The 27983-nt window shown below is 43.9% G+C and overlaps 1 protein-coding gene across 2 annotated transcripts in view; it reads right to left on the minus strand.

The window, feature by feature from the left end:
- Positions 1 to 27983, minus strand: part of LLGL2 (LLGL scribble cell polarity complex component 2) — a 32886-nt gene continuing 4903 nt past the window's right edge. The window contains exons 2-26 of one of the 2 annotated variants that reach the window (XM_021541656.3): positions 25609 to 25715; positions 19402 to 19499; positions 18314 to 18395; positions 16944 to 17059; positions 16224 to 16382; positions 15359 to 15521; positions 15052 to 15184; positions 14213 to 14267; positions 13875 to 14029; positions 10422 to 10639; positions 9859 to 9926; positions 8754 to 8907; positions 8552 to 8656; positions 7507 to 7799; positions 7096 to 7249; positions 6665 to 6815; positions 5864 to 5980; positions 5183 to 5349; positions 4255 to 4501; positions 3405 to 3555; positions 2840 to 2877; positions 2347 to 2394; positions 1783 to 1825; positions 1013 to 1074; positions 1 to 675 (exon numbers count right to left, since the gene is read on the minus strand). In XM_021541656.3, coding sequence (XP_021397331.2) covers positions 668 to 675; positions 1013 to 1074; positions 1783 to 1825; positions 2347 to 2394; positions 2840 to 2877; positions 3405 to 3555; positions 4255 to 4501; positions 5183 to 5349; positions 5864 to 5980; positions 6665 to 6815; positions 7096 to 7249; positions 7507 to 7799; positions 8552 to 8656; positions 8754 to 8907; positions 9859 to 9926; positions 10422 to 10639; positions 13875 to 14029; positions 14213 to 14267; positions 15052 to 15184; positions 15359 to 15521; positions 16224 to 16382; positions 16944 to 17059; positions 18314 to 18395; positions 19402 to 19499; positions 25609 to 25683 — 3060 coding nt within the window. In that variant the 5' untranslated portion in view covers positions 25684 to 25715 and the 3' untranslated portion in view covers positions 1 to 667. Of the gene's footprint in view, positions 676 to 1012; positions 1075 to 1782; positions 1826 to 2346; positions 2395 to 2839; positions 2878 to 3404; positions 3556 to 4254; positions 4520 to 5182; positions 5350 to 5863; positions 5981 to 6664; positions 6816 to 7095; positions 7250 to 7506; positions 7800 to 8551; positions 8657 to 8753; positions 8908 to 9858; positions 9927 to 10421; positions 10640 to 13874; positions 14030 to 14212; positions 14268 to 15051; positions 15185 to 15358; positions 15522 to 16223; positions 16383 to 16943; positions 17060 to 18313; positions 18396 to 19401; positions 19500 to 25608; positions 25716 to 27983 lie in introns of both variants that reach the window. The other variant, XM_021541655.3, reaches the window with a different exon arrangement.

The following is a 27983-nucleotide window of genomic DNA, read 5'->3' on the forward strand; positions in this document are numbered from 1 at the left end:
GGGAATTCAGAGTTTTATTGCAAAAAAAAAAAAAAAAAAAAGAGCAATGTAGTGTTCAAACAAAAATCAAATTCAATTAGTTTTTCCTCCAATTTGAATGGCTACAAAAATAGATTCTACCCAAATCCATAAAGCCAGTTAACAGTACCATAACAAACAAACCCCAAAATTACTCATGCAGATACCATATACAGCAGTCACAGGAATCTAGCATATATTACTTAATGCTTTTTTCTTAAAGTAAATTTCTAAATGTTTCTTTTAAAACTGAAATACCCATAAGATTTTTAAAAAATGTACAAAAAATAATTGTTGGAGGTAACAGTGTGCGTTTATTAAAATCCTGCACCAAGGCAGTAAAACATTTATAATTTAAAACCCAGCCCAGTAGAAAAGAGAAATGTGCAAACATTTGAATGTTAGATGTACTCAGAGGCTTGTGGTGCATCAGACCTGGCATCCACTGCTGTCCTAAAGCAAGGTGGGCTCCAGCAGGAGAGGTCTCCAAGAGGCACTGAAGGGGAGCAGAGGCAGGAGCACAGCACTGGAGCTGCAGCTCCCAGTCTGGCTGCTGGCAGCACTGGTGCCTTCTCCCCAGGGACGGTTTGCCCAGTCAGTGGTGTTATGGCACTCGATCCAATGCCACGATGTCCTCCGTGAGTTCTGGTCAATCTGCTGCAGGAGGGAAGAATGCAAAAGCCATTTGAAAAGGCAGGCAGTGGAAGCTGATAGACTCAGATTGCTGCTGGGAGCTCTGGCTACCTCACCAGCTCCCTTGGTGATAAGGCTAAGAGTCAGGAGCCTTCAAATGATTTTTAGCTCTTCCTTTACCACTGGTGTAGCACGTAAGGTGCTGAGCAGTGTTCACACAATGCTCAGCCAGCAGATTCCCACCCTGAAAATTCAGGTCAGAGTTCTGCACAAAGCACTGAAATAAGCTGAAGCTTATTAAGAAATTTCATTCTACTTTCTGCTTCCTTTGGCTACTTCAAATACCTTTAGCCTCACCTACCTCCTCCATTACTTAGTCCATGTCCTAATGGACTTCTTGCCGAATTTTTTTCTGCATAACTCCTGCAATGACACAAGAAGAGATTCCTTATTGCAGTGCAGTCTCATGCCATCCACTCCCAGATGCCAACAGAAGACCAGGATGAGGCAGTGTCCAGAGGAAGTGCACAGAGCAGAGCATGTCAGGCAGTCACTGATCCTTCCACACCAGCAGTTACCAGTCCCATCAAGCTTCCTGCATCCTTTGCAGACAGTAGTCCTTTGCCTACACTTGGTAGCCCCTGACCATTCTAGGGAGATGAGATAAAGCCCCGCAGCCATGGTGGTAGCTCAGCTCTATTGTACAGACAGAATGGGAGCAGAGACACTGAACACATCCAAGGGACAGTGTCAAGCCAGGATTAAAACTCCAGAGTCCCATCCTTGACCAACTTAGCCCATGTGGCCTGCCCTTAGATCAGTATGGGTTGACACAAATAGAAACCTGTATGCGAATACTCAGAGTCCTGTTCCTTGGGGATGTGGGAATGTGATCTCTCCTGCTTTTCGGAGAGAAAGAGACAAAGCATTATTCATTAAAAAACGTCAAGGGACAGCATGTGAAAGAGAGCCTGCCTCTCATTATTGCCCTTTGGTACCTTGTGGGATGCACATGTGACCAGATTCCAGCAGAAGGATCCCTGCCATCGAGTGGCATCCCCCTGCTGCCACCTCAAGCTGCCCTCCCCTGCCAGCCCCAGCCATCAGGAAGAGAAGTTGGTTGATACTCACCCTCTGCCCCCCTCCAGAGTACTCTGGATCTCCTTCAGCACTTCTGGAAAGCAGAGAGTTAAAGCAGTGAGCCAAACCAGAGAGAATCTGCTTTCAGGCAGCTGCCTGACCACATTCCACCTCCTCACTGAGGAGCCTCCAGAACCTGCCTCCCACAGCTCAGAGGTCAGTCCTTAGATCATCGCTGCCTCTTCAACCAGGTTTTTACTGGGCAGGCTGGCACACAGGCCTGAAGCAGCCAGTTGCCAGAGGAAATGTTGCCAATCTCTGTGTAGGAGAGCCCCAAAGAAACTGTCTGTTCCAGCTGTCATCTTACACAAGTCCTATTGGAAATAAAGATCCTTCTCTTATCTCAGCAGGGAATGCAGCTCTGCAGAACAACCCCTGCCCAAGGGCATGGCTATCTGTCCAACCCCTCATTTCTGGGGATTCAAGAAAACCCAGCATTTCCAATCAGTAATTACAGATCCCTTGGAACTGGAGTTCACAAAATTCCCAGAAGCTTTCTTCTTTTCCCACCCAGAAAGGCACCTTCCCTCTCAGCAGCAAGACTATCTCACTCACTTTCGTCATTGAGTAAGGCATGTTCCATCAGCCTCCCAGACTTCCTTTCTGAAAAAAAGTAGGAAAAATTGTTTTACCTAACAATATTTTCCCCTTTTCCTGAAATAAGTGCAGTTTTGGAGAAATGCACAATTGAACTGGTTTTTCTTCCCACATAAAGTACTTTTTGACTTTACTGAATGCTTCACAACTAATCCTTAAAGTCTCTCACACACTTAACTGTTTTTCTCAGCAATACTGGTTTGGATAACAGAAGATCTAAGTCCAGACCTTTCCTCCAGCAAAACTCTATCCTTTAAGAGACTCTTCCACATGTAACTTACTTCAGAGCTATCAACTAAAATACAGTCCAGGCAGGTCACAATGTTTCCCCCACATGCTTCCTTATTTTTCCCTTTTTTTAGGTAGAAATTATCAACTGTAGCAATAGGAAAGACATTTTGAGATTTACACACACCATGCTACCCTCAGTACACTTATTTTTTTCACTTACCATCTTCTCCACAGTCACCTGAACTCCTTCCTGGTCCCCTAAAAAAGGAAAGGAGGCAGAAAACAATTACTGATGCTGAAGAACAGAGGTGCAGAGAATTCCTGTGTGTTCTTGGCAGCTACAAGAGGCTCCAGTGCACATCAACTAAGTGGTCTGCTGAGTGTGGGAAGGGCTTCACCATATGCAGGTGATGCAGAAGTATGCAGACACTACAGAACAGTTCTAAACTCCTGGAATAAAATTCCTATAGGATCTCTGTGAGTGTCAGATCTACTGTTACTCAGTGATGTTCCAAGAGAAGGAACATTGGATCTCTTTTCACAGAGCAACCTCAGCACTTGGGAACAAGCAAAGCAAGCCAGGGCTGTCTTTCTGGAGTTTGTGACTCCAGCTTAGGGATACCAGTTCCAAAACTTCCAGCTTTGTCCTACCACACGTACTCCAAAACCATCAGGGGAAGGTTGTATTTCCTGATGCCAGCCCCTCTACGGATGTTAACTTCAAAGGGGTTTTCTTTCCTCCCTGTTCAGACACAGTCAGTGTGCAAGAGTGTTACAGACATTACCTGGAATTCCTTGCAGCATTCTCTGTGCCAGATTTGTGCACGTGGTTGTTGCTTGTCACTTCTGGCATGTCCACGATGCACCGGGGCTCCACCAACCATTTGGTGGAAAGGGAAAACCTCTCAAACTCCGATGGTGAGATCAGATAGAAACCTGCAGGGGATTGGGAATTTGTGAGGGCACTGGGAATTAATAAAGGCAATTCTCAGGAAACAGTTCCAGAACTAAAGGTGATCCTAAAAAAGGAACAGATCTAGGCATGATCTATGTTTGGCAGGAAGGGTTTGTCTTTCCTTCTATCTAAGCAAGGGGGATCATTGAGGAAGATATTACTCCAGCTTTCTTCTGGTTAACCTGCAATTTAAGGTTATGCTGAGACAATTCTGTTGTCCTGTGCTGACACTTGGGAAAAGCAGCACAGAAAGATGCAAAAACTGAACTGAAAAGCAGCGATCCATCTTTAGCAGGATCCCAATTTTGCAATGTGAGTGCTGAGACACAAGGCATGTACAGGAGGCACAGTGGAGCCATTTCCCAGGGCCTGCTGCTTAGAGAGCCATTTGCCTCACACCAGACAAGAGGAGGGTGGCCAGGTGGAAGTGATCTAAGGGGCACATCCAAGCTGAAAACCACTATTCACTCCTGTATTCATTAACAGTAATGGAATAAACTCTCCCCTGCTTCTTCCAATTCATGTGCTGGTACCTGCTGGCAGCTAGTACTGCCCAGAAACACACAGTGAACACATTTCTCAGTCTCACACGTGTACACAGCCAGCTAAAAAACACTAAGCTGTTTCCCATTGTCTCAAACACACAACAAGAGGGGTGATCTGGGAGAAGCCCACCTCACCTTGGCCATATTTGGTGAAGACACAGGACGCAATGCCACTCACATCCTCCTTGCAGATGCAGGGGTAGCGGATCTGCAGCTTGAGGAAGGGCAGGGAGATGATCTGGATGTCTCCCAGGTTGGTCAGCACTGCCAGGTCGTTCTCACTGTAATCATCAGTCTTGCAGCTGCCAAAGTTGGCAACAGTCACCTTCCGTACCCTGCAGCCCTCCAGGGCTGTCAGCTTGAGCTTCAGTTTGGAGCTGACCTTGGGCAATGTGAAGACCTGTCACAGGAATGAGACACTGACACCTCTTCCTGCACAAAGGCAGCAGCAGCTCCCCAGGACATCTGCTGCTCCCTGCCTGGATAATGTTTCCATTCACAGGGAATGCACACAGGTGTAACCAGAGCCAATCCCCTGCTCATGGCATGAGAATGAATCAGCCACAGGCAGTGTGAAAATGTCTTTCTGTTCTGACATCAGTTTTACCCTTCAGGCTGTAACCACACTTCTCCCCCATTTTTTCAAAACTCTTCCCTATTTGGCTACAAATTAATACAGAAAGAGAGCAGGGTTTAAGTTAGTGTGCAAAACAAGAAACTTTTAAGCTACTTCACAAAAATACAAAAAAATTCCTGGTTCTGTACTAACAACAGAAAAGCTCTTACCCAAAAGCAGAGGCAGCCTTGTCCAAAGAGTATTAATGTAATACAGGCATAGAATTTCTATATTCAGCATGTGCAGCACTATGCTGAACACCAGTTTGCCAGCACACACCTGATTTATGGACTGTACCAAACAGAAGTGCTGTCCCAGGGCTGTTCTTCAGGTACAGGAGAACAAGCACTCCTGAGAGTTCTCTGTCCACTGAAGCAGAGCCCAGTGCTTTAGCAGATTTCATGCACAATTCATAGGCACCTCTCTCTCTCAATAGGTGCCACTCACCTTAAATTGCTCTTCAGATACCACCAGCAGCTGGTGGCTACCTTGCATATCAGGACTCTTGGAAAGGTCATGTGCTACTTCTAGTGGTTCTGGGAGGGGAGTGCTGCGTCCATCCAACACAAGTATCCCCACAACAGGAGCCCTGTGCATCAGCTGAATCTCTTTGGCTAGACAGGAGAGATAAGGAGGAAAAACAAACAGAAAAAACAAACAGGAGTCTAGTCAGAAACATTGTTAGAAACTCTTTCACACCCTCTCATCACTGGAGACCTATATACTGTGGTTATAGAAATGCTGCCTAAAAAGATTTGGTGGTGGTGAAGGGCATTAGGGCATTCTGATTGGACTGACCTGTGTTGAACAGAAACCATTGTCATATAAAGACAACAGGCCTAGCTGTCAGAACAAGGGACATGTGCAGCAAGGGTTGATGGCAAACTTCAGTGACAGCTGACAAAAATTTACATTTCTGAACTGATTAGGAAATGAGACTGAGACACATCAAGCAGTGCTGGAGCTCCAGCTCAGCTGCTGCAGTGAGCATTGCTTAGCTCAGACACTGCCACACTTGGCTCCAATCACTGATAAGCAGCACTAATTGAGCAACCCTACTTTTCTGGCCATAACTCCTGTGAGCCATAGCTCAGACCCAACAGAACCCTGCTTTCAGGAGGCACTTACCCTGCTCTGCCCTCACAGGCTCATCCATCCTCCTCTCAGCTGGAGGAACACGTAAACAGAAAGCATAGACTGTCCCTCCATTGGTGCCAGCCCACAGGGACGGGCAGTGCCGGGAGCCTGGAGTGACAAAAAAAATCCCATGAGCAAGACAACATCCATGATATAACAGCTTTCCTTGGCTGCACAAAACCTCCCTCTGTTTGCACCCTAAGTATCTTCATATTAGGGGAGACCTGCCAGGCACAAACTGCAAGTTCTTAACATTCTTTTCCTAATAAAGGTCCATCAGCAGCCCTTAGAAAGGGCACTGCACCTGAGCAAAGGCACAAGTACCACCACATGAACCACCACAATTTCTGTGTCAAGTTTTCACACATTTATATCACAGATGAGCAGAACAAACTTCTGCATGCTATCAGTTTGGGCTCTGATGCACAACCAGCCACCACCTTCACTAAAATTAAAAGGCCTTGCTGGAGACAGGGGTGAACTTTAGGGGAAAGAGAGAAGGAAAAGTTTATACTATAAAGTCAGATGCCAATATAGCACATTTGAAAAATCATACATAGAGACTTGATTCAAAGATGAATGGCCAGCTAACTGGATTAGCAAGGAGCCCAGAATGGCTAAATAACAATTCTACATGACAACATATGCTCTTGTTCTATATCAGTTTTTCAGCACAGCACAAAGTAGGACACAGGAGGTGCTGAGTTTTCCTGGCAGTAAATCCTAATACACTCCTTGGCAGAAGCAGTAAAAACCCATTTGGAAGAAGAGAGAGATGTTTTTCCTACTCACTGTCTCTCAGGAAGGTATCAGCAAAATACAAGGTTCGCACAAAGCCAGTGAAAGAGTCTTCTGCTGAGCGCGCTTCGATCTTGCGCTGGACCGGGGCCAGTTCCATCTCCTGCAACATGTCCTGGTCAAACTTGGCATTTGCTTCTTGCACCTTCACAGGTGAGGAGACACTCGGTCAGTAAGGGGTAGACACAGCAGGGAGAGAGAGGGAGCATGGCAGCAAGAGAAAGGCACACCAATGAACTTGTCCTCTGATCTTTTCTAAAAATGTGCCTGATTTTATCTAACAGGGCAGCATCAGAAATTGCCATTTTCCCCTCATACCAACAGCTATTGATTTGATAGCAGGGCTGAGACCACCTCCTGCTCCAGGCAGTCTCAGCAGGCTTCAAGCTGCAAACAGACAGACCCCAAAAAGGTGAACTCCTCACCTCTGAGGCATTCCCACCACCTCCTCTCCGCTTCCTACTGGACACGCGGCTTCTTCTGATCCGCCGGAATGACTGCCGGAGCGACTTCTTCAAGGATTTCACTCGGGACAGGGGACCTTCTAAGGCCAGCTGATCACTGGGATGCAGTGTGCACCTGGAAGAGGGAGACAGTAGCCACATGGTCACTTTCTACTGGGTGGCAATCACTCCCAAGAGTCCAACAGGACACACACAAATGTCAGAACACACACATATATTCTGGAAGATCTTCAAGAGTGGAAAAAAAAGCAGCAGAGCTTCTTGCTACAGTGACAGCTCTTGAGAAATCTTATCACACCTTGCTTTCTTAATAATTCCAGGTCATCATTAACATAAGGATTACCACAGACCCCCTGGAAAAATGACACTTACTTGACAAAGACCAGTCGCTTCTGCTGATGGTCAAAAAGCCCAAACCCATGACTGGTACCAAAGGCCACAAGCTTCCACTCCGAGTGCAGGGCCAAAGAGGTGACCACAGCTGGTGGCTGACATTGGACAAGGACAAATGGCTGAAAACCAGCTTCAAATCGAACAGGCCCATCTCGAGTTTTTAGCTTCTCATGACCTTTCCATCGATAGCCCTCTTGGTCCTGCAGGAGATCTGCTTCAGCATGGTCCACCATGTGTTCTGCATCCTCATCATTCAGCTCCATCACCAGCACCTGGAAGGAAGAGAACAATCTTTGCTGCAGCTTTTACTGTGCAGACAGATCTCCAAGCTGCAGCCTTTCCCTATAGCTGCTAAACTACTGCACCTCTCAGGACAGATAAATAACAGCAGATAATGTCTAAAACCAGCTAGAGAAAGCAGAAAATCCCAGGATGGTTTGGTTGGAAGGCACCTTAGAGATCACCGAGTTCTAACCCCTGCCATGCACAGGGACACCTTTTCTGGTCAGAGCTCCATCCAACCTCACCTTAAACACTTTTAAGGACAGAGCATCCACAACTGCTCCAGGCAACCTGTTACAGTGCCTCACCACCCTCACAGTAAAGTTCTTCCTATCTGATATATAATCTAAACCTACTCCCCCTTGTTCTGTCATTCCAGGACCTTGTAAGCAGTCTCTATCCATGTTTCTTGTCAGCTTTCAAGTACCAGGGTGAAATTATGTGACCCCAAACCTTCCCTTCTCCAGGCTGAACAATCCCAATTGTCTCAGCCTTTCCTTGCAGCAGAGCTTCTCTATCCCTCTAATCAACTTGGTGGCCTCCTCTGGACTGACTCCACCAGCTCCATGTCCTTCCTGTGCTGGATGCAGTGCTCACAAGAGCAGGGTTCCATGAATCACTTCCAGAAAACAGATCAATTTACCATGAGAGAAATTAGTGTTTTCAATTTTAGCAGATCTCCAGATGACACTGAAACCTGCCCTGAAAACAATGTTTATGCTGATTGTTCATATTCCAATACCTGTCCTGCTGTACCAGCTACAGCCAAGTATCCACTGTATTTACACAGGTAGATCTTCTGGATCCCAAGTCTTGGATCATCACTGTAAGGATCGAAGGTACCAACCTAGGCAAGAGAACAGAGAGGGGCTGGTCTTTAACTGGGGCAGGAATCAGAATTCCCCAGGTTTTCAGGAAACTTCTACCAGCAGCAGCTCTCTCACCTTGCGGAGTGGGGGCCATTCGTCCTCCCCCAGGGTGTTCATGTTGTCATTGGGATCAGCATCCGTGAGGAACACTCTCACTGTGCTCAGCTTATAAAGGAGGTGCAAGCAGACACCAGAGGCATCCCAAAACCTCACTGTGCCATCCTCATGCCTGGCAGGGAGGACACAGCAGCACACATCACACAGGAGAACAGCACGTGGAGGGGAAAACAGAAGGGAAAATACAAAAAAAAAACAATCCACAAGGAGAAAGATTTTTGGCTTCTTGTGTATTTTTTGTGGTTTTTCATTTTGTTTCTGGTTGTTGGGTTTTTTTCAATTCAGGTGTTCTTGGTGATCTGACATCATTATACTAATTTAAGATTATGCCAAAAAGACATGGAAAAGGCAAAAAGCTTAGCATATGGAAGGAAAAACTCATCCAGGCAAAAATACTGTTACTGTGAGGAAGGGAAAAAAAAAATTTTAAAAAATTTCAAGCTTTAATCTCAGTTCTCCAGGTGTAAATTTGCAAGTCTTCCAACACAAGGGTAGGAGCTTCTAACAAGCTCTATCAAGAATGAAATGTGAGGAACAGCCCCCTGAAAGTCTCAAAAGTGCTTTGAAAAGAAAATGACACATTTTTATGCAATGAGACAATCTCTTGCTAGCTACTTCCAACTCTTAGCTAGATCTGTTCATGCTGATCAAAGCAGACAGGAGTCCAAGCTAACCTCTATTTTAAGACTCAGAGTGTAAGGCACAGGCAAAATGCTGCAAAACATGAAAGATTAAGCTTCACTTTAACACTGCTGCCTTTGAACCAGGCTGGATTAGCGCCTGCACTCCTACACACTTTGGGAGTAGGGGCAATGGGTAACACATCAAGACTAAAAATCAGACACTTTCTGGGTTATCTGTGGACATCGTGACCTGTTTGCTTAGAAGCAACAAAATAAATTTGCTTTACAAAGCCAGCAGCACAGCTTTGAGAAGCTGCACTGTAAAGCTGCAGTCTCTGCCCTAAAAGATGATCAGACTTTAACTCCATTAGAAAATGTCAGTCAGTTGAAAAAGGAGAACTGGAACTGGAAAGGGCTCCCTGATGGTTCTCAGTACCTACCCTGTTAGCAGCAAGTCCCTCTGTGGAGGATCTGGAGCAATGTTGGTGCCACCATCAATCGGCCATGGCTACAAACACAGTAAGAGAAGTGTGTGACTGCCTAGGCAGTGACAGTGTGCAGAGAACAAAGTCAGCAGGAGGGCATGAACCCCAGTGCAAGTGGCAGTGAAACAGTCCATGCTGTCAGCTTTTGTTGGGATTAGATGTTCCCATTCTGACACCAGCTGTGCCTTTTAGAAGGCATTCTACACATTTCCTTGACAAGCTTCATGCTTTTACATGAGAACTTTGTTACCACCGACAGCTGGGAACACTCAGACTTCCCCTCTGGCTTGTCAAAGCTTAAAAAATATCACATTTTAATTCCCCAGTGTAACTGTACTGCTTTGGGAAAAGGCCTCTCTTGACCCTGTTAAGAGGCAGGACAGTGTCTGCTGGGGCTGAACCCTCTGCAGATCATCAGCAACACAGACCACCCACACCCTGGGCAGTCACACTGACCTGAACACGTAGGAACACGGGGGGGACATGGGGCAGGGGGAGGGGACACACGGCTGCCATACCATACTGGAGTAGTGAATGTTCTGCTTGCTCCCAGCGCTGATAATCCGCTCCCAGAGCTTCAGTGGGATGTTGGAGACGTGGTGAGAGCAGGTGATGGCTGAGCAGTGCAGGGAGGCCAGGTATGGAGGGTGCACTGCTGGCCAGCCTGCACTTTTCAAGTCTATGACCACAAGCTCTTCTTCTGCCAGCACCACCAGGGCAGAGGGGTCATCGAATTCTGCAGAAACAACATTCATTGTGGCTGACAAAACTGACCAGCCAAGGTCAGTGCAAACAAGCTTCCTGTAAGGCTGCTTTGAAAACTGTAATCACATACCTCCACATGAACGTTTTTGTTGAAAAAATCTTTAAATGCTTCTGTGTTAACTCAGCCTATTGAGTATGAATGGATCTGAAGACACTCACAGCAAATTTTACAAGATTTACTGCAAATTCATGTTTCTTTACATCACTCCTGGGACTGTGACAATGACTTTTAAGAGATTCCATTGCAGAGTATAAAATTAACAATGTTAACAATGACTAAATAACACAAAGTTCATAGTTACTACTGTAACAGCCAGAACTCCAAAGACTTTACCTGCAGCTAATTAACAGCACTGGGTGGAAAGACATGCATACACCCCAGCAGTGACCCATTTAGTGCTGTCCATCCAGGCTAAGCTGCTTAAACATGCTAATGCCTTGGGTTCTGCAGAATGCTTCTCTGCGCAAACTGACAAGTATTTACAATTCAGCTCTTTTACTTTTCATTTTCTTTTCTTCTCATATGTTGTGACACATCCTCTAGACTTTCTTTTTAAAGATGTGTACATCATCTAATAATTCTTATGTGTATTAGGAACAACTACAAAGGAAATATGTTAATATAAGTTGACTGGTGACATCTGACACAAACAAGAATTATAACTCAGGTTACAATGGAAAAATCTTGAGTGAAAAAAATTTAGTCTACAAGGACATTATTGCAGCAAGATTGACGAGTCAGCTACAGCAGCAAACTGGTGGAGAAAACCAAAACCACAGACCAGATCACAGCAGTGACAATTAACACAGCTACAGAAATCTGAATTAATATAAACCTGGATTGGGGTTGATAAACAATGAGCTATTAGTAAACTACCTATCTAGCTTTTCCCCAACCTTCCCTCCTTTACTTGGTTGATTACCTGGTATACACTTGCAAGACAGCACATACCAACACTGTTCACTCAGCAAAATTAAATTCAAGTAATTAGTACTTGGCATCACTAGTGAGGCACCCCAAGTTTCACCTCTGACTAGGCCCAGCCACAACACATCACTAATTAGTTCAGTTTCATAAAGAAAAAAATGTTTTCTATTCAGATTTACTTTGTTTTCCTATGTACCATCATTTGCAGTTGCCCACAGGACTTCACAATAAAGCTAATAATATCAGCCCTGCAGAAAGTGCTCTGTTTTAACAATTTTTTTCCCTGCAAAACCACACATCTGAGCTCATTTCTTGTGGCAAGAATCTATTTTAAGTTGCTGAAGTAGCAGGCACAGCAGTAAAATTTGCCATGATTGCCACACACTCACCCACCTAACTAAAAAAAAAAAAAAAAGTAACAGGAAGGGCTGGCCTTTTAAAAAACTGTTTCCACAGCATATTCAGGGTAGTGAAAAGTCACCAGCTACGACCATGCTGCAACGCATTAGCTTTGTGCTTATTAAATTAAGTGGCTTTGGTATACAATTAATACCTTGGTATTGCCATTGCAGGGAAGACTGCTTAAGGGCAAACAAGGCAAGCTATGTAGATCCACTAAGCTTAGGCAATCAGCCACAAGGAACCTTGTCAACCACAGAAACCTCATTTTATTGTCAAAAACTTCCTCATCTGAGTGCAACAGTTTCAGTTTCCTGTAGCAGCTCCTCTCTGAACCCACCAGCAGTGGTGTTAACTGGATAATTCAATTCCTGGGAAGTAGAAATATAAAGCCTGTTTGCTCAGTTATTTCATCCTAAAGGATTTCTAATCATGTCCAAAACCTGAACCCTAAGCAGTCCAACTCTGAACTAAAAACCTCAGATTTCTTTCATCTTTAATACTGTTGTTCCATTATCCAGAATCTCCACTCTGACAATTTCATAGAAAGGGTCTCCTTCCTTAACACCAAGAAGTATTGAACTTGAAGTGTGAAACAGTACCTCAAGTTTATCAGGACAGTGAGCTTGAAGATTTAGACCTGTAGGTTCTGCACACTTGGAGATGCTTAGAAAGGCAGTGTTGTGCAGGGAAAATCAGTAACAGACACACACAGGCACTTCTGCTCAGTTACACTTGGATCTCTCTGCTCTCTTTTCAGTGACCTGAGAGGGTCTGTTCAGATCTAGAAAGAGAGGCAAGAGGGAATCCAAAAGCTGTTTCCTTCTGCCTCTTTTCCCAAGACATTCCTCCCCTGGATCCATGCTCTGCTTGCCAGAGCAGGCCAGAGGGATCCAACCTGCACCGACAGACCAGGATGTGGAGCTGTGGCTGTCACCACCCTCCCTGGCAGGACACAGGACAAATTGGGTTGGAAACCAGTCTAGCAGGCAAATCAGAGACTAGAAAGCCTGAGAAGATCCAGTAACAGAAGATTTACTTAAAAGCTCCTAAGAAATTTGCAGTTTAGTTTGATCCTGCACATTTTTGGAGCTTGAAATAGCATTTTATACTCAGTTACTCCAAGTTAACCAGAAGCAAGAACTACACCAGCATTAAACAAAGAGTTATTGGGGAAAACCCTTTACAGTTTCATGAAAAGAATGTACAGTTACTGCAGAAGTAAGGGCAAGAAAGCTCTTCAACAGAAGCAAGAATCTGACAAGCTCTACACAATTCCAGGAATGAGAACTATTCAGTTTACATTCATGTTCAGCAGCAGTAAGGAAATTAAGTTCTCCATATACTGACCCTTGGTTCTCTGTCACCCTTTGCTGACTTGTTACCCAAAGCTCCAGACACAAATCCAGGTACTAATTAAAAGAAGCAGTGTCTCAGTGGGAGTAAATTCTGGTTTTAATTATTAGCCTCCTTTGAAGTGCTATTTCCAAACAACAATATTCAGATCCTCATTTCACGACCTGGTCACGTCCAATGTCCAGCTTACACAGATATAAGCTTAAGAGATCTTTTCTTATTAACAGAGTAGCCTATTTTTTCTTTTTTTTTTTTTTGAGGCATGTACGGCATTTGTAACCAGACATTTATTTACACCAGTGTTTTACATTTCACTTTTGAATGGGAATCTTTCACAGCTGGACTCAATCTTAAGGGTCTTTGCCAAATGAAATGATTCTGTGATTCTCTGCTGAAGTCCCAGAAACTCCCCAAACAACTGACTGACCTCCTTATCACATTTCATATGCTATTTATACCAGGCAGATTTCCACACACATACACAGCTACCCTAATTCCTCAGTAATGCCCTTCCATCACATACCTGCAGCAGGATCTGAACTGAAGATTATAAAGAAGTCTATCACCCGTGAGGTAAAGTCAAATGCTGTTTGCTGGCTGCCATGGATAACAGAGATACTGTGCCGGTCCCCATAGCTAGCTCGGGGCATTCCTCCTTGGAATATTATGTAAGGAAGCCTTAAGAGAAAGAAAGAGTTAAAGTGGTCTATGTTGAAGTAAGGAGCAAGAAATTTTTTTTTTTTTAAATGTCAAAGAAAGTTTGACAACAAGTCATTATAATGTTACTCTAAAGGGTTTATATGGCATTGCACGCTGCACCCATCAAATAGATGAGATTGGAGGGATACACCACAAACTCACCCATTTTTTGTTGTCTGCCAGTAGATCTTGGAGATGGCCTTGCAAGGAAAAGGACCTGAGAAAACAAAGTTATTTGCTACAATTCAAGAAGTGCATCTTTCAGCAAAAATTGCTGATTCTGCTTCAGCCAGGTCACCTCACCCTCCACCCCAAGGGGAGCCACCTAAATTAGTAGGAGACAGCACCACCTCCCTAGACCAAGCCACATCAGACAAATCTTCTGGGACATACTGACCACAGAACTCCACAGCAAAACACATCTTAGGCTCAGGGGCAGCTCTAAACCATGCTGCTGATGGCTACCAGGGAGTGAAAGTGCTGCTGGAGGAGCTGATTAACTAGAAAGGATTGCTAAAATCACAGCCATTCCTGAAACTAACATAAAGTGAGAGCTTTAGAAGCTTCTTTGCACTCGAAAGGTGAGGTCATCCCCATTTGATGGTTTCCAGCAAATCAGAAGCTTCATTTAATCACTGCTCAGGTCAACAAAAAATATACTCAGCTCACTATTAATTACACAGGATCCAAGCAACTCCTGCTGAACAGGACACCAGCTAAAACAAATAGCTGAATCATCAACACCCTTCTTCATAAGGGGCACTAATATTGTCAAGACTTGCTCTCCATGTTCAGGAGAGATTTCAACAATGCAAAGGAGTTTCAAATCCAAGAGAAAATCTGGGCTGAAATCCCTCAGTCGAGGCGTACAAGCCATTCAAGAGGCACTTCTGCATTTTGCTATTAAACACTAGGGAGAGCTCTGACTTGAATATCCTACACAAGCTCAGAATTAGTTTGAGTTTGGGCATATACACAACAGTTAAACCTCACTTACTGACCATAAGGCACAGTGTTTTCCAGAGGCTCTGCCTGCCTGCTGTCACTGGATACTGGCCACTGGCTGTAACTTCCATCGTAGTGACAACTAATGAATTTACTGCCATCCCTCTGCCAGTAAAGGTTCTCCAGTTGCTGAAAAGAAAGCCATACAAATGATTGCTCTCCAGAGAGTTTTTATCTCCCCAAAACAACCCGTTTTTACTAAAAAAGCAGCTTTGTCAGGCTCTCCCTGCACCTGATTTGTCTTCAGAGTGTCAGTGAGAGCTCTTCCTGCCCTGCTGAACTGACTCTGGATTGAATGAATACCTGGCTGCCCAGGAAATGGTGTGTTGCTTTGTTATTCTGCAGATCCCAGAGGACAATCAAGCCCCTACTGTATCCAATTAGGATCTGGTCTGGGTTCTTAGGATGCTCCCGAAGGGCCTCCACCAGCTCACAGGATCGCCTGTTGCAGTTATCTTCTGGTATCCTGCAGGAGCAGAGGAGAAAACCAAGAGAAGCTGATTCCAGGTACTCCCTGAAGGACTGGAACAAAAGGTGTAAGAACAAGAAATTAAGCAACTAAGTTGAAATAGGTAATTACAATCTTCCAACAAATCCTCCAAGTAGCAGAAATATCTTATGGGACAAATCACACCAGGCCTACCACATGGATATGCATCTAGTCCTGTACAAGGAAAGGCCAAGGTTTACAATGAATTCCAGGACTGGATCCCAGGACTGTAAAGACAGTTTGAACCACCCATCCTATTCTCTTACGGAATAAAGGTTAGATGGAAATGTCAGTAGAAGTGAAGGACAGTTTTCAGCAGCACCCAAGCAGTGATAAAAACCCCATTTGAACAAAGCAGCACCAGATATTCTGCTAGTAGTTGAAAAAATAAATGGGTAATTACAGCTAAACAAAATATTTTTTTTTCTAAAACTAAACACAAGGTTTGCAGATTCACCCCAAGTGTACACGCTCTATCTCCACAGTGACAACACCAGGCTGGAACAGGACAGAAATTGTTACTTAACACACACCAGGACCAAAAGTTACTTTCATGAGAGTCAGACAGATACGGACAATACCTAACACAACAGCGAGGCCCCAGCACATAATCTGGGGTGACACTTTAACAAAGGATGTGTCTGGTAATGGGATTCCACGTCTTGTTTGCTCACTCACCGCTGCAGCACAGCCTCGGGGGTGATGGTCCTGTCCTCCAGCACTCGGAACGAGGGCAGCTCCACCACAAAGATGTTGCCACTCTCTGTGCCGAGGTACAGCACTTCCCGTGAGGAATGGGGAAGCACGGCTGTCACCTGGGTGGCACTTGGTGGAGAGCTGGGGATGCAAAGAGACTTTTGTTACTGAATTTGGGAGAGGAAGCAACATAACAGGGACATTTATCAGTGGCATTTGTTTTGGAGGCATGATTTTTTTTTTTTTTAAGAAGGAAAACATCAGCTTTAAAATAAATTATGTCAGAAATGTTTGACAAATGCACAAAGAACCAGGCATCTTTTTTACAGAATTCTCTCTAAGTGTTCCTAAAAGTAGCTCACCTAAAACTGGCAAGATCAAGTGAAACTAAAACCACAACAGCATTTCCAACAGCATGACTTAAGGCATGGTTAGATTTACCTAACACTACGATTCACTCCTGTACTCACAGCAGTGAATGCACAATATTTTAAAAGATGTCACCCTTTGCACTGGTTGAGCACATTTAAAAGCTGGTCCCCAAAGCCCTAGCCAGCCCTTGGCTGGTTTCCATGGATGCCATTTCAATGGATTCAGAAGAGTGGCAGGGTGTAAGAACTGGACAGGCTCTAGCTTAAACAACAGCAGAATTTTCTGACCTGCTTATCTCCACACCAGCTCCAAGCCCCTCCTGTGCCTTACCCAGGTGGCCCCTTGAGGGTGAAACGATGCTCCTCCCGCAGCTCAGATGTTCCTCCATGCTGCTTCAGGCTCCAGAGGTGCAAGCTGTTATCATCCAGCAGTGTCACCAGCTGGCACTGCAAAATGACACAACTTGCTTTTTTAAGAATGCCAGTATTATATATAACACAGTAAATTTAGCAGTAGATTTGCTGCTGTTCATAATTCCCTGCTAAAACAGGACTGGGGAGCTGGTTCAGTTTTTTATGGCAGTGGTCAAACATTGCAGCAATGGGATTTGGGGGGTAGAGGAAGACAAGAAGTAGCCTAGAGGCTAAAAACCCTGTTATAAAGGCACATGTTATCACTGAGGGGGATGACAAGGATTTAGGAAGAAGATCAGCCTGTGCTGTAAAGCCCAGCCATGCAGCTGCAGGCTCTATCTCACCTCCTCCTTGCTCAGCACAGGTCTCCTGAACACACCCCAGCTTTGGGTGGGGCTGATATACTCTGCTACACCACACTCCTCACATTCTTCATGTCCAACCTCATTCTGGAGAGTTGTGTCAGAATCCTTTTATGAGCCCAGCCCTGCTGGCTGGATGTTCAAATTGGAGCATTTTACCTGCTGCAGCCACACCTGGTGCAACACTCCCCATGGGAGTTTCAGTTTATACCATTAGTTAAGCAAACAGACACCCAAAACCGCCTCAAGACTTAAATCCCTCTCATAAAGAGGCCACTTGTGCTACACTGGGGGCAACAGGGAACAAAGTCTGCGACCAAGACACCAGTCTGGACAGTCAAGGGAAAGTGGTTAGACAGCCACCAGACATTTGGAAAATTCTGCTTTCCTATTTTTAGAGTGTGGCAATAACTGTTCAACAATCCCCATGAGCAAAGAGTCGATACCCCCAAACAAAAAGGCAACAAACTTAACAGCAGATGAGGTTAGCAGTGCTGTTTTGAGCTCCTGAAAATAATTACATCAGCTCAGCAGCAGCTCCTGTTCTATCTGTTGTACAGAGGAAGGACTACACAGTCCTGCTGTAAAAATAGGGGCTGCAAAAGGAAAAGGAAGTTCTTGCTTCTGCAGCAGATTGCCTGAACTATCCTGGCCTTATTACCATTCCCAAGATGTTGCTGGAGATAAATGAGTAACAGTTATGAACAATAAAGCTACTCTTTAGTTTAAAGCTTCTCTTTTAGTTTTATTGAGCATCTCCACAGCAACAAGCGCCACCGAGAGCACAAAACACACTGGGATAAACACTCCCAACCAAGCAGCATTTGAATATACTTGGTAATAGGAGCCCAGATCCCTGGAATAAAATCAACACCTGTTTAGGAGAGATCTCCATAAGTCACAGAGGTACTGAAAATACACTCACCTGATCAGGTATAAAGTGAATCTGCATTACAGTGTTGTTTTCTTCATGTAAACCCATGAACTCCACCCCGGGAGCACCATATCTGATGAGTTTGTTGAGGATCTACAGTATTTAAGGTGATCCACAGCTACAATTAATTGATAAGAAGCTTGCTAGCAAGCAAGACAAAAAGAGATTAGTTTTAAACTACATTTTACTGTTGGTCAGCTGGACTGCAAAGAATCAATGCAAATCTACTTTTGATTTTACATGCTTGTAAAATTTGCAGGCTGTGCTCACTGTGGAAAACAGGGAAGTTCACTTCTTCCTTCAGTATATGCAGAAGAGGTGCCTGGACCCTGTTTTTTCTCAGGGATGTTCAGTGATTTCCCAGACACTACAATACTGCTTAACTAATTTGTAACCAGGAGACAGATGGCTACTGCCTGCTTGTGGAGTCCAGCCTCTCAGTACAAACAACACCAGCAGTGAATGATTAAACTGGCAGAGACAGCAGCAACTTTTCCTTTCTGGGCTGGGTGACATGACTGTTTTACAGCTCATCTAACGCTGGTCTCTGCCATGAGAGTCATCTCTCACACAGAAAAATCTGACAGACTGGATGTCATTAGCTACAAAAAATAACTTACCACCTTCAATGTTTAGGTCTTTAATTCCTGGATGGTCAAAAACTCAGGAAGTAGAAAGTATTTCTGACTTCAGCTTTAACCTTTGAAATAGAATTGCTTTAGGGGAAAAAAAAAAAAAAAAAAGGAACCCTGCCCCAAATATTTAAACAACCCTGGAATTTACAATGTGAAGGATTGCTAAACTTAGGCCAGATCTAGTCTGACCTTCTGCATAGCAAGAGCAGAGTCTTGTTTAACATCTGCATCAGCTCAGCTTCTGTTGGAGCTGTAGCTCAGCTCTGGGAAAGACAATCCCACACTGATCAGACCAAAAATTACTCCAAACCCTGGCAAACTGTTTCAGTGTTCCAGTAACCCTTGCTTGCAAATTCATACTTAATCTAACTTTTGAAGCATCTTCAAAGCTGCACTAATTCTGTTGAGGTTAGAGAACTCTCACCCAAGGTGTTCAAAGGATACAATTTGATGGCTCCTGATCGTGTCCCAATGGCCATGAGACGCAGAAAAGGGCTGTAGCCCAGGGCACTGGGCTGGTGGGGAAATCCATGTTCCACAGTCTGGGGGAGAGAAGGAAAATCATGATCAGCAGCTTGTTTCATGGGCATTGCTGGGCAGAAATTCAACATGGCATGGCAGTCTGAAAAACAGCGCTTAATGGCAGCTTTTTCTGCTGAAAGGTGTTCAAACCTTTTTGATTTGCTGAACAACAGCCTAATGATGGATGTGTGCCAAGAATCCCTGGCTCCACAGCCAGGATATCCAAAAGTGTAACAGAAATGAAAAAGAAATATTCTGAAAACAGTAGCCTGAGCAGCTCTTGATGTTAAGATTATAAATAACTCTGCATAAGCACAGCTTAGTCAGCCAATACAACACACTCCATCACTCCACATCAGCTGCACTTCTGTAAACCAACTGCTCAGCACAATTTCAAAGTCTGACACAAATACTGTGCACTGTAAGATGAGCTTTATCTGCCAAATTCCACACAGGTCAGCCTTCCTGACCCCTTTTTGGTGATTGACATGAAGAAATGGTGCAAAGCAATGCAGAGCTGTGAGTGAACATCAGTGCTCATCAAGGAAGCAAAACAGACTTTCTATGAGCAGCCAGGAAAACTAATGCAATCCATATCCTTTTTCCAGAGGGAACATGAGGAACACTGGAATTTAATGAGAGCAGGAGCCTGCTAGGCCACCTCAGAGTAATTCAAAGCCATTTGGGACTAGAAAGATGTCACTGTCACAGGGAGCAGCGTGGCTTGGCCTTGGTGGCTTCCCTAAAGTACACACCACACTGATGCATTGACACACCAGGAAATAATATCCTGCCATACTTACAGGATGCCACCAAGCTGCTTAGAAAACAGCTTAGTGAGGTTTTCAGAAGTGCTAATGCACAGCTCTTCTCCTGGTTTAGGCAAAACCAGTATGCACAACACACAGGTAAAGAGGACTGCTGTGCCCACAGATTAATAAGGAAGATTAAGAGGGATGCTTCCTGGAAAACGCTGATCCTTAAAGGCCCCATTTCTGGAAATTACCTTATTCTAAGGCAAGCTAGCCAGCTACAGAATAGGAATTCATTACACTCACTACTGAAAAAAAAAACAAAACCAAAAACGCAGAGAACTCTCCATCTACAGCACTTTCAACTCATTCCCATCCTCATTTCCATCATGTCTGAAGCAAAGCTACAACATCACTTAAGTTTTCTGCTTTGTTCAGCCTAAAAGTAACACCTGGACTTTATTTTCCTGCATAGTGATTTCCCAGCTTAATCCCCTGCAAGAGAATCAAATGGAGCTGGTTTCATTTCCGTGGTCAGGCCATAGCCCGAGGTGCCCCAGCTGCTGCAAAGCACTTTAATGTCCTGCTCAAAGACAGCACAGGAGGATCCAGCTGACTCCAGAGTCTGCCAGTTTGTTTCGGTTTTACTCGTTTGATCACAATTTCTAAGCTGCAAGAAAAGATCTCCCTCCTCTAAATACTGGGTACCCCAGCCTGAGGTTCTCTTAAGGGAAGATGAGACTCTTTAGAAGATAAAACTAAAAATATTGGAGCATTTCCCAATTTTCTGCTTGCCAACTCATTAGGCTGGGCAAAACAGTAAGATAGTATTTTTTTTTACCTTTTATAGGTGGTAAGCCAAGATTAGTACTACACAAGCTCCAAGACCACTGAGTTTACTTCCTTTTTTGATAACTTAATCTCCAGCCTTAGCTATTTATATTCTAAGAAGGTAATTTAAGTGTTAGGTTTGCATTATTAAAAACAAATTTTGAGAACTCAGTCTTTTTACTGTCCCACTTGAAACTGCTGCTAACCAACCTTTGCATAGCTACACATATAAAACTTACTAGAGAAGGCTGTATGAAATTAGGAATTTATCAATGGACTCCGAATTGAAACAGGGCAGTTTCCTGACCCAGCACAGGCAAAGAGGAATTTCTCTGCACTGTGATAGCTACTGAGGCAACACAGAAAAGCTTCCTAATTGTCAAAGTTGTGGGAGTATAAAGCTATGGTGCAAAATTCTGGGAAGAAGATCCAAGGTAATGTTATCTCAACAACAAATCAGACATTTAAATGAATCAGGTGTAGCACAGGCAATAAACACCATTCCACTCTCACCCAAAACAAAGTGAGGAACTTGTTAGGGAGACACCAGCGTAACTCCCCCTGATAGTTTTAGTTTCAACTTGTTCACAGTCACTGCACTGTCATGTTATCAGCACAACCAGGTGCAATTTTCAGTGACACATCAATTAGAAACTGTGATTATTCTAAGATTTCATCCATCCAAAAGATAAAGCTTTAGCCACAACTCTCAGAAAACCATGACTTATACAATACTGTACTGCCTGTTAGGAAGCTGTCAACACCAGCCTTAATATTGGCCTAATTATATCTTGGGTTTGATGTGTTAATTTGTAAAGACATTAGACAAGTCAATAAAAGCTTTAATTTTCGAGTATGGGACCTATGAACTGCACAACCAAGTGTGTATGATTCAGTAATAATAATAGAAGGATGATTTTTTTTTTTCCTCCAGGTTTTCATTCAACCAAAAATTTGAAGTACTCCCCAATTCCACAGACACGTTTACAAAAGAGAAGTATCAGTAACAACCACAGTGTGCTACACAACTGCTCATGGAGAGCAGTAAATGTAATAAAGGTTTCTGGTAGCTCTGAATCTTCAACCAAGATGCCCATAAGCTGCAACAAAGATAGTTCTCTCTTATGTCATTTGTTTCCACAGCTGGACAGTAAAGGCTTCAGGGTGGGTTTTGGGCTGCATTTGACACCACCCGGGTCAGGCATTCACATTCACTATCCTGATTACCCAGATCTTTTCCTTGTACTTATTTGCACCCAATTGTTAAATCACATCAAGGCTGCTTTGGGCTGCCCTCCCTCCCTCCCTCCCCTCGGCAGCTTTCATCAGTCAATCCTTTCACCTCCCCAGCAGGTAAACGCAGCAAGGGGGAGAGAAGGGGGCAGGAGGCAGCAGAGGTTACAATGGAGCCTTTCAGCAGAGCTGAAATAAGAAACTGGAGTGCCCACAATGTGCCCTCCTTCTCAAAAGGGTCTTTGTTTCTATGGGGAAAGGTAGGAGCTTTTTCTCATTCTCCACAGATTTGTCAGACTCAAGCAAGCCTGGTGTCAGCAACACTGACAAAAATGCTTCGTGTCAGTCATATTTACTGCAGGAAAAATGTGGCCAAACTGAACAGTTGTTCCAGCCCACACTAAAGCTGTGCTGATGAAATTCAGCTCTGTCTTCCTCCTTTCACTTGCCTCTGTTTCTCTCAGATTGTTTTATGACAGAGCAGAGACAAAACCAACCACAGGCAATACAAGCCCTGTCTCTTTGTTATTTTATCTTTTGAAGAAACAATGAAGCCTGTATGTGCTAACTCCAACTTTGCTTAGACACTAATTCAGATTTCAGGTAAGCTCTCCATCACACCCATCAGCAAAGGGGCAGGAAGGCTGAAAACAGGGGAAAAACCATGAAGCCATAAATTAAATGCAATGCTCCCAGTTGGGTAACATTCAGCTGTAAGACAGGCTGGTTCACCTGTGTGTTACCCATCATCTAGTCTGACAATGCCAGCCTGAACATGTTTCTTCTGCAGGGCTTGGACTGAGCCAAAGGCATCCAAATACTACTTCCAAAAGCAGGATAAACTCAAAAGAAGTAGACTGCCAAGTTCACATACCTTATCCTTCATTCTCTCCACTGAGCTAAAAACAGATTCTTGCAACAGGTACACACAAGTATGGGAAGTTCTTACTCATACAGAGAAACAGATATGCAAATTTAGGAAGGTGTTTTATGAAACAAACACAACTTTGAAGACAGTTTGAAGTGCTAGTCCAGTCATCAATCAGTCCTTTAAAACCATCTGGACCACCTCTTATGCAAAACAGAAATGCAAGAGAGAAGCAGTAGGAAGATCACAGCCTATTTACACCTGACAGAGTAAACAAACAAACAAAAATCCACCACCACCAATTAAATACACTTTCTTAATTGAAGTCCATTCTAGGTCAGCATGGTCAAATACACTCCACTACACTAACACTAAATCTGTGAGGCATCATGCATTTATATTCAACTTCAGTGTAAAACGAGGGCAGGAATCCCCAGCACCTTTAAGGTACAGACCATGCCTTTAGTCATGGCCCGCATCACACACTGAAGAGGTGCAAATCCACCGTGCAATTTCTCTGATCAGCAACTTTACAGGCCCACAAAATATTTCCCAAGCAGGTTCTTAACCAGAAGTCTTTCAAAGACCTCAAGTAACAAGTGTTTAAAAACCTGCTTACCAGCCCTAATGTGCTTGCTCTCATAGCACATTAGACCAGGACAGCTTTGGCACACAAAGCACTATGATTCTTGGCTCCTTAAAGCCACAGCCTTCAACAGCTCAGAATTAAGGTCTGACTTTCCCAGATTTTCTCATTTTACCTAGCTGTGAGTAGATGTTTAATGCATCAAAGGGTAGACGCTTTCAAATGACCCATTATCTCTAGAAATACTGGAATGGGACACACAAGACTTAGGAAAAAAAAAACAAAAACTCACTTTTATGCAAGAAATAAGTAGTGTGTAAAAGATTCTGGTATAATGTTCATTCTCTTCTGATTCTTATTAGAAAAGAACAAGTTACTGTGGCTTAAAGGTGCAAATGAATTTTACAAGGCCTTTAATTACCAAGCTGTTAATGAGAGCAAACATTAGGAAGTGTCCAAAGTAGTTGTCTCCCTAGAAACAAGATGTCATATTTACCTTCAGGACTGAATCAAATGGAGTCACAAATCCTGATGTCAGCTTCTAATATATTTGGAAGTTTTCCTCTGCTGCAAAAGTTACCTCCTTCAACCCTGTTTTGCATTATCCAAATTAGTGTGTCTCTGGCAGGTAAAGCTTAGCCAAACATTCTCATAAGAGAAAGGTATATTCAAGGAAGAGCCATCCCTAAAATAGCAGAGTTTTTCCAAGATATATATAATTTTAAATGCTTATAAGCAACTCCAACCCATCCCTGGGAAACTTTTCTGTAGCTGACACTGCATTTAGCCAGATGCAAACAATTCAGACCTGGTCTGCATTCACTGATTTTTCTACTGCATCTGCACTAGGATTTCCTGGTAGTAGCAGGCAGAAAACAGACCCGAAGCACTCTTGAGTTCCTTTGTCTCCCCAGTGGCAGGGAGGTATGCATGGAATTGGTGTTGCTCAGTACCAATTACATTAAATCATTTATCTCAAATATCCACAGTTCCACTTCAAGTATCCATCTACACTACAATTACAATGAATCAAGAAGGTTATTTCCTAGGCTGATTTCATTTATCCATTACACTTTGCAGCAAAATTCCATTTAAACCTTGGAAACACAAAACTTACAAGTATATTTCTGCTCCCCAAAGAAAGCATAAGTAGCCATTAGCCTAGCCATGATTTAATACTAGGCATTTTCAAAGATAAAAGCATTATGCTCCTGGCCAGAGCTAAAAAAGAAAAATATCCAGAGTGTTGGATAGATAGCACAGGCATTGCAATTTCTTCTTCACAGAGGGAAGGAAAAGATTTAGAAACACATTCAGACTAAGATAATAGTAAATTCATTATTAATGGCCATTGTGCTGCCTAGGTGCTAGCACAGCCTTTTAAATGCACATTTAAAGCAGGGGTACACTTGTAAATCCGAAGTATAACAAGGGACAAAGAACTCTGGCTTCAGCTGCATCACAAGCTGTGGTTTATATGTATCTTTAGAAAAATGTTTATTTTCCTAACAAGGACTACCTATAACAGAAACAGTTCCAGCACATAGCAGGACAAGTGACAGACCACTCAGAGGATAGAAAAGCTGCTGTGAAGATCTCTCCTTTCAACAAGTGCCACTCAACAGCATCACAATATCCTTCCTCTGAGAAAAGGAGACAGGATTGAGAACACGCCCAGGACCTTAAAGGAAACTACTCAGGCATGTTGGGGGAGAAAAAGGCAGAACTGAAAAAGAGAACAAACCAGCACCTCTCCTAAATTTAACTTTTCCACCCACACTCAAGTGGTTTTTCCCTTCTTTTGCAGGATGCAGTGGCTCAGGACAGATTTGCCTTGAAGTCTGAGGAAAGCCCCGTACCTTGTTAAACTGGAAAAGGTCACGCTTGAGCCTCTCTCGAACTGGGTCGTGGCCGGGTCTTAAGAACCTTCTCATTTTCCTTGCTGTAGTATCTTGGCAACAAAATCCTAACAAAATAGAAAAGAAGAGTCTATATAATTAAAAAAAAAAAACAAAAAAAACCAGCCAGAGCAGAAAGCAGGCAGAAGTAGGTTATTTATTTTGGTTTAGCAGGTAACAAATCACCCAGAGCAGACTGAGACAACATCACTATCGAGTGACTAAAACCTGATACCAGTCTAACACAGCTCTCTGGTGCAGCACTTCACAATTCTACTTTCACATTGATAAAGCAAACTAGTACAGGTAAAACAAGAGGATTCTGAAAAGGGTTTTGCACTTGGCCATTTTGTGATCCTTTGAGTTGATGCTATCCAAAGAAAAAGAAAAACTCCAGCATTTGCATAAACATTCAGACAAACCCAACCTAAAGGCCAACTCCCAGGCTCAGGCATTATTGACTAGCATCAGTTTTCACCCCAGGTAACCCTCCAGCTATTGAGCCAAAGAGAGAAAGAATCCCATTTTCAGGTCTCTCCATGGGCACGGCAGAAAGGGCGCTGCGCTGCCTGCAGGGGAGCTGCATTAATTATTAACTTGCTTTTGTAAAATATCAAGCCCAACTCCCCGCTTGAGGTGGGGGTAGGGAAGGGAATTTCGCACCTGCAATTCACTGTGCAGCTGAAGCACAAAGCAGCGTCCCGGTGGCCAGTCTCTCACAGAGACAGAAGAATCCAAGCAGGACAAATGAGACCTGATTCAAGAGCCAGAAATCACACGAAAAATCCCAAGCTCCAGCTTCCTACTCTGAACAGCTCAGGAGCTGTCACATCTCCCCTCTGCACAGGCACTAAGTGACAAGTAAACCCTGCCAACTCAAGAGCAAAAACTTGAATTCACATCCTGAAAACTTACCCTGGTGTTAGTGCTCCTGCCTGCCCTGGCCATTTCTCACAGTCTGCAGTTTACAGACACTTCACTCAGTATTTTATTTTAATTTGCTGGACAGAGAGCAATTTTCCAGCTACTCTGTACATGACACACATGTGCAGTGGGGCCAGAACTTCTGATGTGTAATGAAGTGTCAGAATGGATATTATACATGGTCAGAAGAGGTTCATACACACCTACAGTAAGATGGGGAGCAGGGGACTGATGTTGCATGAGAAAGAGAGGGGCCAGGAGCACCAAAGGAACTGGCAAGTGAAAAGAGGGGCTTGAACCCTTTCAGACAGTGGGGCTGGAGGTGAGTGACTATGGGGATGAGCTTTCACACCTATAGAGACAGGAACAGCACAGCTGGAAACAACTGCTTCTGTGCTCCTGCCAGCAACAATGGCCTTTGGATAATGACCTAAAGCAGCCACTCCTGAAGAGCTTGAGCTGTTTTTCAAAGGGTTCCTAGCAAGGCCTTGCACCAGCTGTGAAGGTCCAAAAGAAGGAAATGGTGTGATAAACAGGATGCTCCACAGGCATATTTTGAGAACTCCCTTTAGAAACTCCCTGAGCTTGAACTTGTACCTCTTTGTTGCACTACTGCCCTTTTACCTTTCCTGCTCACACTCCAACATCTCCAGCCACCTGTGCAGCACTGCCCTGAGCTCACCAAAGGCCTGTAATGCAGCCCTGGTTCAGAGGACCAGAGGATCACATGAGGATCAATCACCTGAGTCACTCAGGCCCTAGAATTACTAGGATCTACGTGACTGGAATATGTCACCTACGTGACATTCCAGTCACCGAGAATCACTGGCAGCACCAGCCACCAGAGAAAAACTGGCTCTGAGCAGGGCAGCTACAGCTGCTTGTGTTTGTGGGCCACCAGCACATGCAGGGTGAAGAATGTGCACAGAAACAAACCTATGAGGACCTTGGAAAAGAGAGGAAAAGTGTCGTTTACTTGGAAAGTAAATCCTTCTACAATGATTTAGCACCTCAACTGAAACTTCAAAAATAGTGTCAGATCATAAGACATCTTTTATTAGACATCCCTGAGAGAGAGACATATTTTCACAAAGCTACATTCACTTTAAGTTAGCAAAAGTTACAGAGCAGTGACAAGGTGCTGCGCAATGAAAGGACAGCACATGATGCCCATGTAGAATACACAACTTGCCCTTAGCCAGACAAGGAAAGGAAAGTGCCAAGAAGACACACCCTTTCCACTGTCAATCAATATCCTGGACCTGTTAAACGAGGCAAACCCACAGAGAAACTCTACTAATTACTGTCCCCACTTTAGAACAAAAGACCTCAGCTGTGCCAGCAGAGACAAAACTCAGTGTTAGGAGCAAAGAGGGGGCTTGTATTGAGAGAGACACAACTTTACATTTAAA

The sequence above is a fragment of the Lonchura striata genome, chromosome 19, assembly GCF_046129695.1.
Source record: "Lonchura striata isolate bLonStr1 chromosome 19, bLonStr1.mat, whole genome shotgun sequence".
In the NCBI taxonomy this organism is placed as follows: domain Eukaryota; kingdom Metazoa; phylum Chordata; class Aves; order Passeriformes; family Estrildidae; genus Lonchura; species Lonchura striata.